The sequence below is a fragment of the Heliangelus exortis genome, chromosome 9 (assembly GCF_036169615.1).
Source record: "Heliangelus exortis chromosome 9, bHelExo1.hap1, whole genome shotgun sequence".
NCBI lineage: Eukaryota > Metazoa > Chordata > Aves > Apodiformes > Trochilidae > Heliangelus > Heliangelus exortis.
Window position 1 is genome coordinate 1,449,712 of NC_092430.1, and position 14,550 is coordinate 1,464,261.

A 14,550-nucleotide genomic window follows, 5' to 3' on the forward strand; every position below is an offset into this window, starting at 1 on the left:
AGTCAGTATCACTGAGGTTCAGCTGGGAAGCCCACTGCTGGGATCCTGATGAATTTTGGAGCTCCATGGCAGCCAAACTGGTGGCTGCACGTGGCAATGGTCAGCTGTTAATTAGGACTAAGAGTGATAAGCCCCCTCTGTGATTCAAGCCCCTCTTATCTTACCACTCCTGCAGGTTTCCATTCTCCCCTCCTCACCTGCACAACTTCCCAAACCCCCCACTCATCCATTTTTGCCCCTTTGGCTGAAGGATGTGACCATTCCCTGTCACCAGGCTATGGTATCAGGCAGCTTGCTTTCAGCTGAGGAATTCACCCCGTGGTTTTTCCACCTGTCATTATCTGACCATCAAATAAAAACCTCTCAACTCTCAGGTGATGAGGACCTGCCAGAGCTGAGTGGCAGTCAGGGGTGTTGGATTCCAAGGGTCAGACTGCAACACAGAATTATCTGCATGAGAGAGCACAGGACACAGCTCAGCCCTGGGAATGAAGAATCCCACTGGGAGACCTGCATTCCTGGTGCTCCAGTGCCAGGCTGGGGTGGTTCTCTGCCATTGTTCTCTTGGATTTCTCCCTTCCCCCAGGCAGATGCAGTGTCTGACCCCGGGAGGGAGGGAGGGAAGAAGGGAGGGAGGGAGCAGCTGAAGTGCTGGCCCAGCCATCATCATTCAGCCCAGGGAGAACAAGAGCCCAGTGTCAGGGCACTTACCAACCTGTCCTGGGCAGAGTCACAAGACAGCTCTGCTGAATCCCAGCAGAGGCAGGAAGATGCCCGAGGGATCCTGCAGCTCCAGCTGGACAGGGATGAGAGGCTGATTCTGCTGGTGAGAAGCCTGGGCTGCACACAGAGCCCTCAAAAGCAGGTCCTCGTGTGAAAACCAGAGTTCTTCCTTCATCCTCCTGGCACACACTCCCCGAGGTCACCTCCTTACACTGGTTTACTCTCATCTTGAAGTGAATAAAATGTATTTTCTCAGAGTCCCCAGGAGTTGCTGTAAGGTCACAATGCCACCTACTGACAGTGAGGAACAGAGCTGTAGGGTCAATCCAGAGCAGCTCAGGTTTTCCATTAAGTAATTTCCTCTCCATTTCCTTGTATTTATCAACTGTTCTTCTGGCTCAGTTAAAATCTTCTAAATATTTGCTCTTTACACCAGCTTTCACCTTCCAAGGGTTATCCATTCAGCTTCTGGTATAGGGAGAAATTTCTTTCAGATTTCCTGAACTGTTTCAACTGTGACTGATTTGACCAGGAGCAGCTTCTTGCTCTCAATTATTAGAGAATAATAAAACAAGCCTTTTCCTGTCCCAGAACATCTCTTCACAACTTCACACTTAACACACCTGGACAACAGGCTTAAAATTCAGAAACTTTAATGATTAGTAAATGTTTTTCATACCCTTGATGCCCAGTCCCTGAGTCCATTGCTTGGAACTCAAGAAACAAAAAAGCCCCCAGGAGAGGCAGCACAAGTCAGAGCAGACTCTGGGCCAGGGAACCAGAACCCAGACTGTGCAGTGCACCAGGACAATCTCTGGGTGGGTGCAAGGTGGTTTTAGGAGCTAGTCCAAAGTGACTGTTGCTCATGGAGAGACCCTCATGCATAAGCAAGATATAAATAAAAGCAGAGTAAGGTTAACTTCATCAAATCATAGAATGGGTTGGGTTGGAAGGGACCTGAAGGATCATTTTGTTACAACCCCCTGGAAGGGCAGGGACACCTCCCACCACATCAGGTTGTTCAAGATCTTGAAGGGCCCAGGAACACTGCCAGGGATGGGGCAGCCACAGCTTCCCTGGGCAACTTTTCACAAATTAACCCTATGTGTATTTAAAGTAAGTGTTTGGATATTCTACACAAAGTTGTGCTAATAAGGCTCAACTTTGAGCTCAGCACCCTCACAGGAAAGAATTTCTTCCTCATGTCTAGCCTAAATCTACCCAATTCCAGATTAAAGCCATCACCCCTTGTCCTATCACTCAAAATTCCCTCCCCTGCTTTCCTGGAGTGCTTTTCAGGCACTGGAAGGTGCTCCAAGGTCTCCCCAGATCCTCCTCTGAACAACTCCAACTTTCCTGGCCTGTCCTCCCAGCAGAGCTGCTCCAGCCCTCAGATCACCTCCAGGGCCTCCTCTGGACTTGCTCCAATTGCTCTGTGTCCATCTCTTGTTGGGAACCCCAGGACTGGACCCAGCACTGCAGGGGGGGCTCACCAAAGCAAAGCACCCTGCTGGACACCCAGCTGGGGATGCAGCCCACCACAGGGCTGGTTGCTGGGCTGTAGGCACACACTGCCAGCCCAGACTGAGCTTTTCATCACCCAACACCTCCACAGCCTTCTCCTCAAGGCTGCTCTCAGGCCATTCTCTGCCAAGCCATCAGCCTGGCTTTGTGCTGATCCAGGTTCAGGGCCTTGCACTTAGGAGGCTGGTGCAATCCTGAGGGAGTTTTGCTGGACAGAGGTCAGTCAGTCAGTCAGTCTGTAGTTGTTCACTCAGAGCAGGGGCCTGGGGAGGTGTCCATGTCTGCAGACTGCTGCAAGAACCAGGCAGGAGCAGAGCACCGTGGCAAGAAGAGTCAGGACACACACCAAGGAACTCTGGTGCCTGAGTCCCACTGGGACCTGCAGAACCAATTCCTCAGGGCTCTACAAAACAAAAATAAATGGATTACACAAATCTAAATGTGGTGTTTCTTCTCTGCTGCAACTCAGAGAGGCTTAGTAACCAGACCACTGTGTAACTAGCCTCTTGCTGAGGGTGCTTCTGGGATTCAAAATCATAGAATCATAGAACCATAGAATTGGCTGGGTTGGAAGGGACCTCAGAGCTCATCAAGTCCAACCCTTGATCCACTCCCCCCGTGGTTCCCAGCCCATGGCACTGAGTGCCACATCCAGGCTCTTTGGAAATATCTCCAGGGATGGAGAATCCACCCCTTCCCTGGGCAGCCCATTCCAATGCCTGAGCACCCTCTCCAGAAAGAAATTCTTTCTCATGTCCAACCTAAACCTCCCCTGGCACAACTTGAGACCTCTTGTGCCCTCTTGTCTTGCTGAGAGTTGCCTGGGAAAAGAGCCCAACCCCCCCCTGGCTCCAACCTCCTTTCAGGGAGTTGGAGAGAGTGATGAGGTCTCCCCTGAGCCTCCTCTTCTCCAGCCTCAACACCCCCAGCTCCCTCAGCCCTTCCTCACAGCACTTGTGCTGGATCCCTTCACAGCCTCCTTGCTCTTCTCTGGACCTGCTCCAGCACCTCAATCTCCTTCCTGAGCTGAGGGGCCCAGAACTGGACACAGGACTCAAGCTGTGGCCTCACCAGCACAAGAGAGATGGGACACCAGCTTTCCAGTAACAGCACATGGAAAGACAGCTGCTCTTGCAGGGCAAAGCTCAATAAATTCCTCTGCTACTCTTTCAAGCAGGAGCTATTTATATCCCCTGCATCTTGACCTGTACAGCAGGCTTGCCACTGAGGATATGGCCCTAGTACAACACAGAAGAGAGAAGGCTCTAAGAAGAAGCATTTCACAGATCACTGGGAAGTCAGTTTTCTCCAAGGTGAACAACTGTTTGGTTTCTCTGTGCTGCAGAAAGCTCCAGAACGTTTTTGGTAAGAGCTGCAGATATCCCATAAGTCTGCAGTATCTCAAATACAGGAAGGCCCATGTGTTACAAAAGCAGCAGATCTGTTGTGAGGTCTGATTTCTGAATCTTTATGCTACTGCAACCTTTGCAAGTATCAAAGGCAGCTGTTGACCACATTAAAGATACAACTTTCCTTGGTCTTGAACTCAGAGTAAAGGAAGCACACCTTTTCCTAGCTACTCAGCCAATCTGACAACAACCAAGCAAAAAGAAGTGGTCGTTCTTTTAGATTTTATCCCTTCAATCTTTGGGCTTTTACTCCTTCCTTTAGCTGAATCATAAACTACCTTTTCACTTTGCTACTCATCCAAAGCACCTATTTTGTAAAAACCTTTTTTAAATTTGACTACTGCCAAGTATATCCTACAATCCCATGTAAACTATCAACAAAAGATGAGGAGAGCAGCCCCATAAAGGTCTAAAAGGGCAGAGAGAGCCCACAGGACACCCTGCTCCTCCCAAAGGGGGAACCACACAACTGGGCTTTTACTGATTAGTTCCTGTGCTATGGAACCTGTTAATCACACACAGAAAAAGCACCCCGAGTTCCCAGGAGCAGCACAACTCACAGGTTTCTGCGTTACTCGGTACCACCGACAGGGGCCGGGGGGTTGTCCTGAGCAGGGAGCTCCCTCTGCAGCACTCAGCGTCCAGCACTCAGCGGGCAGGAGATCTGGGGAAGAGAGTCCTGATCAGCAGGAGGGCTGCAAGCCTCTCCCAAACATAGAATCAGAGAATCAGAGAATCAGAGAATCAGAGAATCAGAGAATCAGAGAATCAGAGAATCAGAGAATCAGAGAATCAGAGAATCAGAGAATCAGAGAATCAGAGAATCAGAGAATCCTAGGGGTTGGAAGGGACCTCAAAGATCATCTAGTCCAACCCCCCCTGCCAGAGCAGGGCCCCCTAGAGTACATCCCCTAGGAACGTGTCCAGGTGGGTTTTGAATGTCTCCAGTGAAGGAGACTCCACAACCCCCCTGGGCAGCCTGTTCCAGGGCTCTGTCACCCTTACAGTAAAAAAATTTTTTCTGATATTCAACTTGAACCTCCTATGCTCCAATTTACACCCATTACCCCTTGTCCTATCACTGGTCACCACTGAGAAAAGCCTAACTCCATCTCCCTGACACTCACCCCTTACATATTTGAAAACATTGATGAGGTCACCCCTCAGTCTCCTTTTCTCCAAACTAAAGAGACCCAGCTCCCTCAGCCTTTCCTCATAAGGGAGATGTTCCACTCCCTTAATCATCTCAGTAGCTCTGTGCTGGACTCTTTCAAGCACTTCCCTGTCCTTCTTGAACTGAGGGGCCCAGAACTGGACACAATACTCCAGGTGTGGCCTCACCAATGCAGAATAGAGGGGGAGGAGAACCTCTCTTGACCTACTAACCACCCCCTTTCTAATGCACCCCAGGATGCCATTGGCCTTCTTGGCCACAAGGGCACATTGCTGGCTCATGGGCATCTTCTTGTCTACCAGGACCCCCAGGTCTCTTTCACCTCCACTGCTCTCCAGCAGCTCAGCCCCCAACCTATATCTTTCCTCCACAAGCTCTAGACAGAAATCCAGCACCGACAGAAATGTGCCAGCAGGGGCAAAGCAGAGCTGGCCACTTCTTCTAATGAACTTTGCAACTCTTTTTTCCTGTGATGCAGCAGGCACCCAAGAAAAACCCTCCCCCATGTGGTCACCTAGCTCTTCTTGTCCTTAACAAGGGCAAGATGTCCTCACTGGCCTGTGAACCCCTCCACTGGAGCAATAAAGTTATCACTTATTTTCCTAAAAACCACACAAGTCATTCTTCTGCTTCTCCTCATTGCTGGCACAGGTAAGAGCTCCACTCCAATACTTCAGATGCTTTCATACTGGCAATGTTTTCCTGCTCATGAGGAGCAAATGTGGCAGAAAAAGGTGAAGATTTCACACCCCTTTTCTAACTGACCAGACAGTCCTCCCTGCCCTAGGCAGAAAATCATTGCTCAATTAACACAGAAGTGAAGATCAAGAAGCTGAGAATCATCAGCACATTTGACTTAGCAGCCAACAAGGGTGATTTAGTGGAAGAAAATACAATTTGTAGGAAAAACAAAGGACTTCATTGCTGATATAACTTAAAATACTCATTTTCAGGGGATATCAGGTTCTTGTTTCACAGGGGTCTGCGTTGGAGTCCCAACCATCCTAACCTCCAGACACAGCTTTCTACATTCCTCCCTTATCATAGAATCCCAGAACTGGCTGGGTTGGAAGGGACCTCAGAGCTCACCAAGTCCAACCCTTGCTCCACTCCCCCCGTGGTTCCCAGCCCATGGCACTGAGTGCCACATCCAGGCTCTTTGGAAATATCTCCAGGGATGGAGAATCCACCCCTTCCCTGGGCAGCCCATTCCAATGGCTGAGCACCCTCTCCAGAAAGAAATTCTTTCTAATGTCCAACCTAAACCTCCCCTGGCACAACTTGAGACCTCTTGTGCCCTCTTGTCTTGCTGAGAGTTGCCTGGGAAAAGAGCCCAACCCCCCCCTGGCTCCAACCTCCTTTCAGGGAGTTGGAGAGAGTGATGAGGTCTCCCCTGAGCCTCCTCTTCTCCAGCCTCAACACCCCCAGCTCCCTCAGCCCTTCCTCACAGGACTTGTGCTGGATCCCTTCCCAGCCTCCTTGCTCTTCTCTGGACCTGCTCCAGCACCTCAATCTCCTTCCTGAGCTGAGGGGCCCAGAACTGGACACAGGACTCAAGCTGTGGCCTCCCCAGGGCTGAGCACAGGGGCAGAATCCCTTCCCTGGACCTGCTGGCCACGCTGTTCCTGAGCCAGCCCAGGATGCCATTGGCCTTCTTGGCCACCTGGGCACACTGTTGATATGGGGAATGCAGAAAGAGAAACCACCAGAATACTTACAAAATAGCTGATAGTGAATATTAAAAATGCCACAAATGGCTCCAGCTGCTAAGAGAAGCACTGTGAAAATGTGGTCTGAGCAGCTGACCTGCAGGGACTGTGACAAACAGACCAAATGCCAACACTTTTGGCACAAGGATACAATGGCAGCAGCACAACACCAAGAAGTCTGTTGACAATTAACCTGCCTTCATCAGAGGAAGACAACGTGGTCTTTATCAGAGCCACTATCTTCCCCTCACCTTCACGTGACTACTGAGAGCTCCATGTCCAGATAATAAATGCACAAGTGGATTCCAAGCTCTGGCCTGCCTATGGTCACTGCTCTCTCCCCAGATCTTACTGTCACAGCAGCAGAGCAGTGCTTCTGGGCTCTGCACAACAACCCAGGCTTCCTGGCTCTCTTCTGCTGGGCGGTGGTACCTTCCATGCACAGGCAAGGCAGCCTGGAAGCAGTGAGGGCACTGCAGGTCAGGTTCCAGGAACAGGAGGACATGGAGCTCTGTGGATAAATACTCAGGAGCTTCCACATCAATGGTATCAGGAATTAACACTGCCTGCAAGAAGAGAGAGAGATGTGGCTGCAATCAGAACTGACACGAGGCAGGGAGTTGGCAGGGGGGGAAAGACACAGACTTTGTGTGCCTGATTCTGGGATTTAAGAGGCTGCTGTGGTTCCAGACTGCAGCCTCAGAAGGGAAAACCATTTCCCTCATTCTCTTGTGGCAGCTGTGAAGCTGCTCAGGACAAATGCACAGCACCCCCAACCTTCTGTCTTCTCAACCTGAGTGGCTTTTCCCACAGCTGCTCATCTGAGGCTCAGCAGAGTCCCAGGGGCTCCCCAGGACTCAGCGTTGAGATCCCAGCAAGACACAGAACCAGACACCCTGTGCTGGGCAAGGGGAGGGGTACAAAGATGAGGCTGTGCTGCAACACCTTCCAGGAAAAAGAATTCTCCACACCTTGGTGAGATAATTACCAGAGCTGACAACTTCCTGAGCTCTGGGTTGTTACCTTTGTTAAGTTGTGTTGCTGCAGTGATGCCAGCTCGTAGGGATCCACGAAGATTCCTGGTGGAAGATGAATTCTTGCTGCCACTGTGCACCCCCCTGCATCCTCCCCTCTGGCACCAAGCTCCACCTTCACCACCAGCTCCCTTCAAACAAGAAACAGAAGCAAAATGTTCACAGCTGCACTGCAGAACACTGCACACCCCCCCTGACAGAGGTACTGACAAACCCAGAGACCCAGCTCCCACACACCAAGGGGCTGAGGTTCAGCACACAGCTCCCTCTGTCCTGCTCTGCTGAGACTCTTGTTGTTTATTCTGACTCCACATCCTGAGAGTCACAGAACTGAACAGTTTTGGTGGGAAAAGACCTTGAGGATCACTGAGCCCAAGCTCACTGCCCCATGTCCCTCATCCCCACATCTCCAGGGCTCTGAAATCCCTCCTGGGATGATGGGGACTCCACCAGTACCCTGGGCAGCCTGACAACCCTTTCCAGGCAGAAACTGTTCCCAGTCTCCAACCTAAACCTGCCCTGGCACAACTTGAGGCCGTTTCCTTTTATTCTGTAACTTATTACTTGGGGTAACAGACTGCCCTCCCTCCCCCCTGGCTCCAGCCTCCTCTCAAGCAAAAGGTCTCCCCTCAGCCTCCTTCTTCCCCACCTCCAAAATGAAGTTTCCCTTCTTTGTTACCTCCTCAGAGCCACCACCAGCCTCCACACAGACCTTAGAGAGGGGCTTCCTGCCCTTCCTTCCCTCCAGACTGGAACTGTTAATTACTTGAAGCTGTGCCCCCAGGGCACACTGAGGGCTCTGCTACAGCAAGGAGCAGCTTATCCTCAGGCAGGATTCCCCAGGTGGGAGCTCACCTGTGAAACCCCTCCTTCAGAAGCTGCTGGCTCACAGAGACCCCCGGGCACGTGGCTGGGACCCCTGACAGAGCACAGAGAGACCAAAGCAGAGACGTGAGCAGAGCATCCCCGGGCAGCTCCCAACACCCCAATCCTGCTCTGGGAACACCCCAGGAACACCCCCACAGCACAGCAGCTTCCCGGGACTCAGCCCTGCTCCCCAAACCCAGACACCAGCAGGCACACCCTCCCCTACTCACAGAAATTAACATTTTCCACCAGGAATTCCCCCCCCCCCCCTCATTAGAAATGAACATTTTCCACCAGGAATCCCCAACACCCCCCACTCACAGAAATGAACATTTTCCACCCAGAATCCCCAACACCCCCCACTCACAGAAATGAACATTTTCCACCCAGAATCCCCAACACCCCCCACTCACAGAAATGAACATTTTCCACCCAGAATCCCCCCACACCCTCCCCCCCCCACCTCATTAGAAATGAACATTTTCCACCCGGAATTCCCAACACCCCCCCAACTCACAGAAATGAACATTTTCTACCTGGAATCCCACACCACCACCCCCCACTCCAGAAATGAACATTTTCCACCAGGAATCCCTCACACCCCCCCACTCCAGAAATGAACATTTTCCACCAGGAATCCCTCACACCCCCCCCACTCCAGAAATGAACATTTTCCACCAGGAATCCCTCACACCCCCCCCACTCCAGAAAAGAACATTTTCCACCAGGAATCCCTCACACCCCCCACTCACAGAAATGAACATTTTCCACCCGGAGTCCCCAACACCCCCCCCACTCACAGAAATGAACATTTTCCACGGGGAATCCCCCCCCCACTCCAGAAATGAACATTTTCCACTGGGAATCCCCCACACCCCCATCCACTCACAGAAATGAACATTTTCCACGGGGAATCCCCAACACCTCTCCCACCTCATAGAAATGAACATTTTCCACCCGGAATCCCGCACAGCCCGGACCGAGCCCTTCGCTCTCCTCACAGCGCGACCCGGGACTGCTCCGGCGGGCAGGGCTGCGGCCTCTCCCCGCACTGCTCTTTACCGACTCTCAGCCCGGAACCCCGGCACCGCCCGGAACCCCGGCACCGCCCTCAGGGAACGGTTCCACCGCCTCCGCACAGGCCCGGGGCAACCCGCCCGGCTTCTCCCAGCCCGCGGGGCAGCCCCCAGGCCTAGCGTGCCCCCGCGGGGCTCCTCGGGAGCCGCTGCCCGGGGTCGGGTGGCACTTACGGAGGGCACCGAGGAGCAGGACCAGCCCGGCGGCCAGCACCGCCTCACCCCGCCGCCTCCCGACCGCCATGGCGGGCACGCTCCGCCTCAGCCCCGCTCCGGCTGCCTCCCGCGCCCGCCTGACCCGCGGTACCGACCTGCCCCGCGGCCCGCGGCACCGGGGGGACCCGCCGGTAAACGCTGCCCCGGCGCTTCATTCCGGCCGCTGTCTCCCCCCGTTGTGCGGGTTCTCAGAGGGGAGGAGTGAGCAACCACCGGCGCGCCCCGCAGGCTCCGCCGCGGGCAGCCCGGAGGGGACCTGCGGCCGGAGGGCCCTGCGCAGCGGCCGTAGCTATGGCAACCACAGCGGGGGTGCGGCCTGGTCCGAGCCGCCGCTACCGCCACCGAGGGAGCAGAATCCTGCCCGGTCCTGCCGGGTGAGGGGAAGGGGAGAGGGGCGGGAAGAACCGACCCGATCCTTCCTTCTCTCTCAACGTTCAGGCCTCGAGCGCTCGCGACCCCGAGGCTTTGCCGGTCTGGCGGCAGCAAGCGACAGAAAAGCCGCTTTTTAACGTTAAAAGCGGTTCTGCTGCAGCACAGCAGCTGCAGAGGAAAAGAGGAACACCCACCCGTGTTTCAGAGCTACCGGAGCCAGCTTTAACCACCCGGCAGCGAAAGGCTCCCCCTGCCTCACCTGAAGACACCAGACCTCAGTTCCCTTTTGGAACGGCTGCTCCTCCTGTTTGTTTTCCTCAGCCAAGGATTGATTGATTGATTGATTGATTGATTGATTGATTTCCCGCGGCACAGGTGGAGGTGCCTCTTGTGGTGGACACTGACCCTTCCAAAGGCCATTTCAGTTCAGTTTGAAGCATCATTTCTCATCTGAAGATCGTGAAAGTGGCTCTTGAGAGACTTGTGCTTTTCTCCCGAGTCTTTAAGAAGGATTAAAAAGCAAAAGGTAGGTTATTTTCAGTATTAAGAACATTTCTGCAAATCTGAACTCTTAACCTCTGTGCTTCTCAGCCAGGAACAAAGACTTCTCAGTTGGGCTCCAAAGCAGCTTTTGAAGATTGAAGGGATTTTTCCTCATTTTGGAGACATACCTTCATTTTTGGGGGTGTTCTTTCTCCCTGCAGCAGATCTGGGTCCCTCCATCTCCTCTCCCATTCCGTCTGACCTGAAAAGGCTCAGAGCCAAGGGCAGGGCTGATGCTGAGGAGCTCTCAAGAGCATTTTGGGTAATGGAGAGTTGAGAGAAGGTAGAAAAAGAGAATCTGCAGGTTCTGGTGCATGCAGGCTGCTTGTGCCCTCTGCTCAGCACATCCTCCCCACCCACACACCCTCTTTCTCCACCTTTAAGGCAAAAGCTCCTGCTCCCTCCCTGCACACACAGAAATCCTCAGCATTTTCAAAGCTGAAGACATTCTTGGCCTTTATGGCTGTTTTGTAGCTTAATCCCTGGAAGTGGTAGCTTCACACACATCGAGTGGCTGTGTAAAAAAGTGTTTTGTCACTTGTAAACTCACAGCTTTTTTATTTTCCTCCATGCTGGGTTTCAGTTTGAGGAGGAGTGGGCAGTCTCCTCTTTTTAAAATTAATTCATCTTTGCATTTTCATCTACTAAGGGTTCATTACTTTGTCCTTCATTTCCTCATTTTCATTACTTTGTCCTTCATTTCCTCATTTCTTCTTCCTCCTCATCCCATCTGCTGTCAGTTATGCTCTGAAGCTCTAAAAAAGCTTTGCAGTTATAGGTCCCCCTCCTCTTAGAATGATTTTTAAAATAAAGGAATTCTAATATTACAGATATAACCATCATCAATACCGTGCAAAATAAGGAATATATCATCCCCAGGTTTGTGACAGAAACAGAGAGAAAAAAAGGAAATCTGAACCATATCCACTTGTCCCCATTTGTGTTGTTTCCAGGCCAATATGTAAACTGCAAATATGTGTAGCAGAATTTCTGTGTAGCAGAACTCTGTCTTTTCCCTCTTGCAGTGCTCAGAATCGATTTTGTAGAAAAAGACATTTAAATTTTTGTTTTAGCTGCATTTTCCTGAAGGTTTTTTTTTTCAAATAAATTTACAGCAGATATATATTGTTACACTGGAAATTCAGGTTGTCTCTGAAGACAGGTGGAGCTTCCATATGAAGTGGTTGGGGCAAATAGGGAAACAATTCCTGCCTTCCCAGAGTAATGGATACAATATGGAGTAAGTGGTGTTTGTGAAGAACCTGTAATGCATTGATTTACTACTGAATGACATTTTTTCATTTAAAAAAAAAATTAATAATAGAAAGCACATTTTCTAGCTCCCATTTGGTGTGAAACTGGGGAGACTTTGCACCTTGGTTTTGTTGAGCTTGGGTCACGCTGACCCTGATCAAAAAGAACAGTACTGAAAGACACTTTTTTTTCCCCTTTTCACTTAAAAAAATAATTAATAATGGAATGCACATTTTCTAGCTCCCATTTGGTGTGAAACTGGGGAGACTTTGCACCTTGGTTTTGTTGAGCTTGGGTCACGCTGACCCTGATCGAAAAGAACAGTACTGAAAGACACTTTTTTTTTCCCTTTTCACTAAAAAAAAATATTAATAATGGAATGTACTTTTTCTAGCTCCCATTTGGTGTGAAAATGGGGAGACTTTGCACCTTGGTTTTGTTGAGCTTGGGTCACGCTGACCCTGATCGAAAAGAACGGTACTGAAAGACACTTTTTTTTTCCCTTTTCACTTAAAAAAATAATTAATAATAGAAAGCACATTTTCTAGCTCCCATTTGGTGTGAAAATGGGGAGACTTTGCACCTTGGTTTTGCTGAGCTTGGGTCACTCCGACCCCGATCGAAAAGAACGGTACTGAAAGAGACTTTTTTTTTTTTTTTTTTTTTCCCTCTTTTCCTGGTTTCCAGTGAGCTTTGCCATTGGTGAGGGCCCCTCAGGCTGAGCTCCAGGCAGCACCCCAATGACTTACGTGGCCAAGAAGTGTGGTGTCTGCTTCCAGCCTCCTTCCATCATCCTGCTCTACACCGAGGGCAGCCGGGAGAAGCCTCGCCGGCGCCTCATGCCCGTCAGGAACTTCTCCAAGTTCTCAGGTAGGACCTGCAGCACTGCCCAGGCTCTCCCCAGACACAGCTGAATGCTTAGCTGGGCACAGCAGGTTCAGTAACTGCCCCGTGGCTTCTCACCAACAGGCAGGGAGGGCAGAGAGGGGTCCTGAGGGGCAACACTGCTCCCCCTGAGGAGTCCGGGGCTGCGTCTCAACCCAGGCAGTGGCTCTGCTGAGTCTGGAGGTCTCACACGTGAGGGCTTGGGAGAAGAGGGTCTGTTTATTATTTAAACCTCTGTCTGGAGGAGGTTTGCATGCAGCTGTAATCCTTCCCAGTGGCTTTCTCTCCAGACTGCAGCTGGGCAGCTGAGCAGCTGAAGAATCACCCTCGGCACAAGGCGTACCTGGAAGGAGTCTCCCTGCGTCAGCTGCAGAAGATGTACAGCTTGCTGAAGGGGCACCTGGGAGGAGAGAGCCTGGCTCAGAGCTTGGAAAAATTCCAGCAGGAAGAGACCATCGACCCAGAAGAGGATATGAACAAACTAGATGACAAGGAACTAGCCAAAAGGAAAAGCATCATGGATGAGCTCTTCGAAAAGAACAGGAAGAAGAAGGACGACCCCGATTTCGTCTACGACCTGGAGGTTGAGTTCCCCCAGGATGAGCAGCTGGAGTCCTGTGGCTGGGACGTGGAGTCAGATGAAGAGATCTGATGCAGCACAAAGATGTCTTGGGTGGGCAGTTCAGAGACAAACCTGGCAGAGGGGATTCTGTCAATGTTCACGTGCTGCTGCAGCATTTTCAGCCACTGATGCACATTGCATTGGCCACAGGGAACCCAAGGCTTAAGGTGCTCCAGCAACTCCAGATTTTGGTGAACTTCAAGAAGCCTGACTTGATGAAATGGAAATTGGGCAGCTGACCTTACTGGGTGTTTTTAGTCTTTTCCTATGTCTAAGTGCTTAAATAATTTTCAACTCTTTACTCTTTCAGTTGGCTTCAGCTGAAAACCTCACCAGCTTTCCTTGGTGTGATTTCTATTCAGCTTTACCTGTAAATGAAGTATTTAATGTGGCTTGTACACAGATATGATTTATTATTACTTGTTGTAATGTTAAATCTGTACTAGATATGCTGGATAAGTCAACATTGCTTTGAGAATATTACTCTCAAATTCTGTGGGCAATGCTTAATTCTCCAGCTTCTGACACAACTGTAAATCCTTGTATTTAAGAACTGGAATATCTAGCAGGTCAGTTACTTTTGCAAATACAGTGATTTCAGGCTGATGAAGTGAGATGTTTTTCTTCCTTGTACTACAAGGTGATGCTTTTCCAGTAAGTGCTCAGTTCTGGAGAAATGTGCTTGAAAACCACACCCTTGATCTCCATGACTTCCCCAAGCTGAGGAAGGATCACTCTGTAAGGACCTCAGGCACTCCCAACACAGAAGCCTATCTTATTTCCCTGAAATCCCTCACAAGTCCCAGCTCTGGGTGAGCCTCAGCTTTCCCAGAATGATGTCCCCGTGCCTGGGCAAAGCTGCCAACACTTCCCATGACAGAGGAGCTCAGAGGATCCCCCACATCCACCCACAATTTACCCGTGCCCTGGGCAGTGCCAGGCCCCTCAGTTCCTACTGCTCTGCACACCCATGGCAGTGCCCCACATCCCCCTGCCAAAAGGAGAAGCAGCTGCAGCCCTGGTGCTGCAGGAAGCCTGCACACACCCCCAGCACCACCCAGACCTCTGCAGACACAGCCCTGAGCAGGGAGGTGCCCACCCTGCCAGCACCCAGTGCTGCCACACACCTACCAGGGGACAGG

The 14,550-nt window shown here is 51.1% G+C and overlaps 3 protein-coding genes across 5 annotated transcripts in view; 2 read left to right on the plus strand and 1 right to left on the minus strand.

Moving 5' to 3' along the window:
• Positions 1-14,550, plus strand: part of RNF168 (ring finger protein 168) — a 439,984-nt gene that overhangs the window by 380,197 nt on the left and 45,237 nt on the right. The window lies entirely within an intron of this gene.
• Positions 1,360-9,808, minus strand: PIGX (phosphatidylinositol glycan anchor biosynthesis class X). Of its 2 annotated transcripts, none has more exons than XR_011727350.1 (6): positions 9,691-9,808; positions 8,429-8,492; positions 7,563-7,704; positions 6,791-7,105; positions 4,217-4,320; positions 1,360-2,650 (listed from the first exon to the last, which is right to left on the minus strand). XR_011727350.1 is itself a non-coding variant. In XM_071751572.1 (6 exons), the coding sequence occupies exons 1-6, from the start codon at positions 9,758-9,760 to the stop codon at positions 2,498-2,500; spliced, it is 747 nt and encodes a 248-aa protein (XP_071607673.1). In that variant the 5' UTR covers positions 9,761-9,806; the 3' UTR covers positions 1,360-2,497. The 2 variants fall into 2 exon arrangements, 1 of the variants encoding a protein (XP_071607673.1); XM_071751572.1 differs by having other exon boundaries at positions 6,892-7,105; positions 9,691-9,806.
• On the plus strand, positions 10,038-14,014 carry CEP19 (centrosomal protein 19). Of its 2 annotated transcripts, none has more exons than XM_071751575.1 (3): positions 10,038-10,630; positions 12,589-12,771; positions 13,077-14,014. In XM_071751575.1, the coding sequence occupies exons 2-3, from the start codon at positions 12,642-12,644 to the stop codon at positions 13,436-13,438; spliced, it is 492 nt and encodes a 163-aa protein (XP_071607676.1). In that variant the 5' UTR covers positions 10,038-10,630; positions 12,589-12,641; the 3' UTR covers positions 13,439-14,014. The 2 variants fall into 2 exon arrangements, with proteins under 2 accessions (XP_071607676.1, XP_071607675.1); XM_071751574.1 differs by having other exon boundaries at positions 10,451-10,630; positions 13,062-14,014.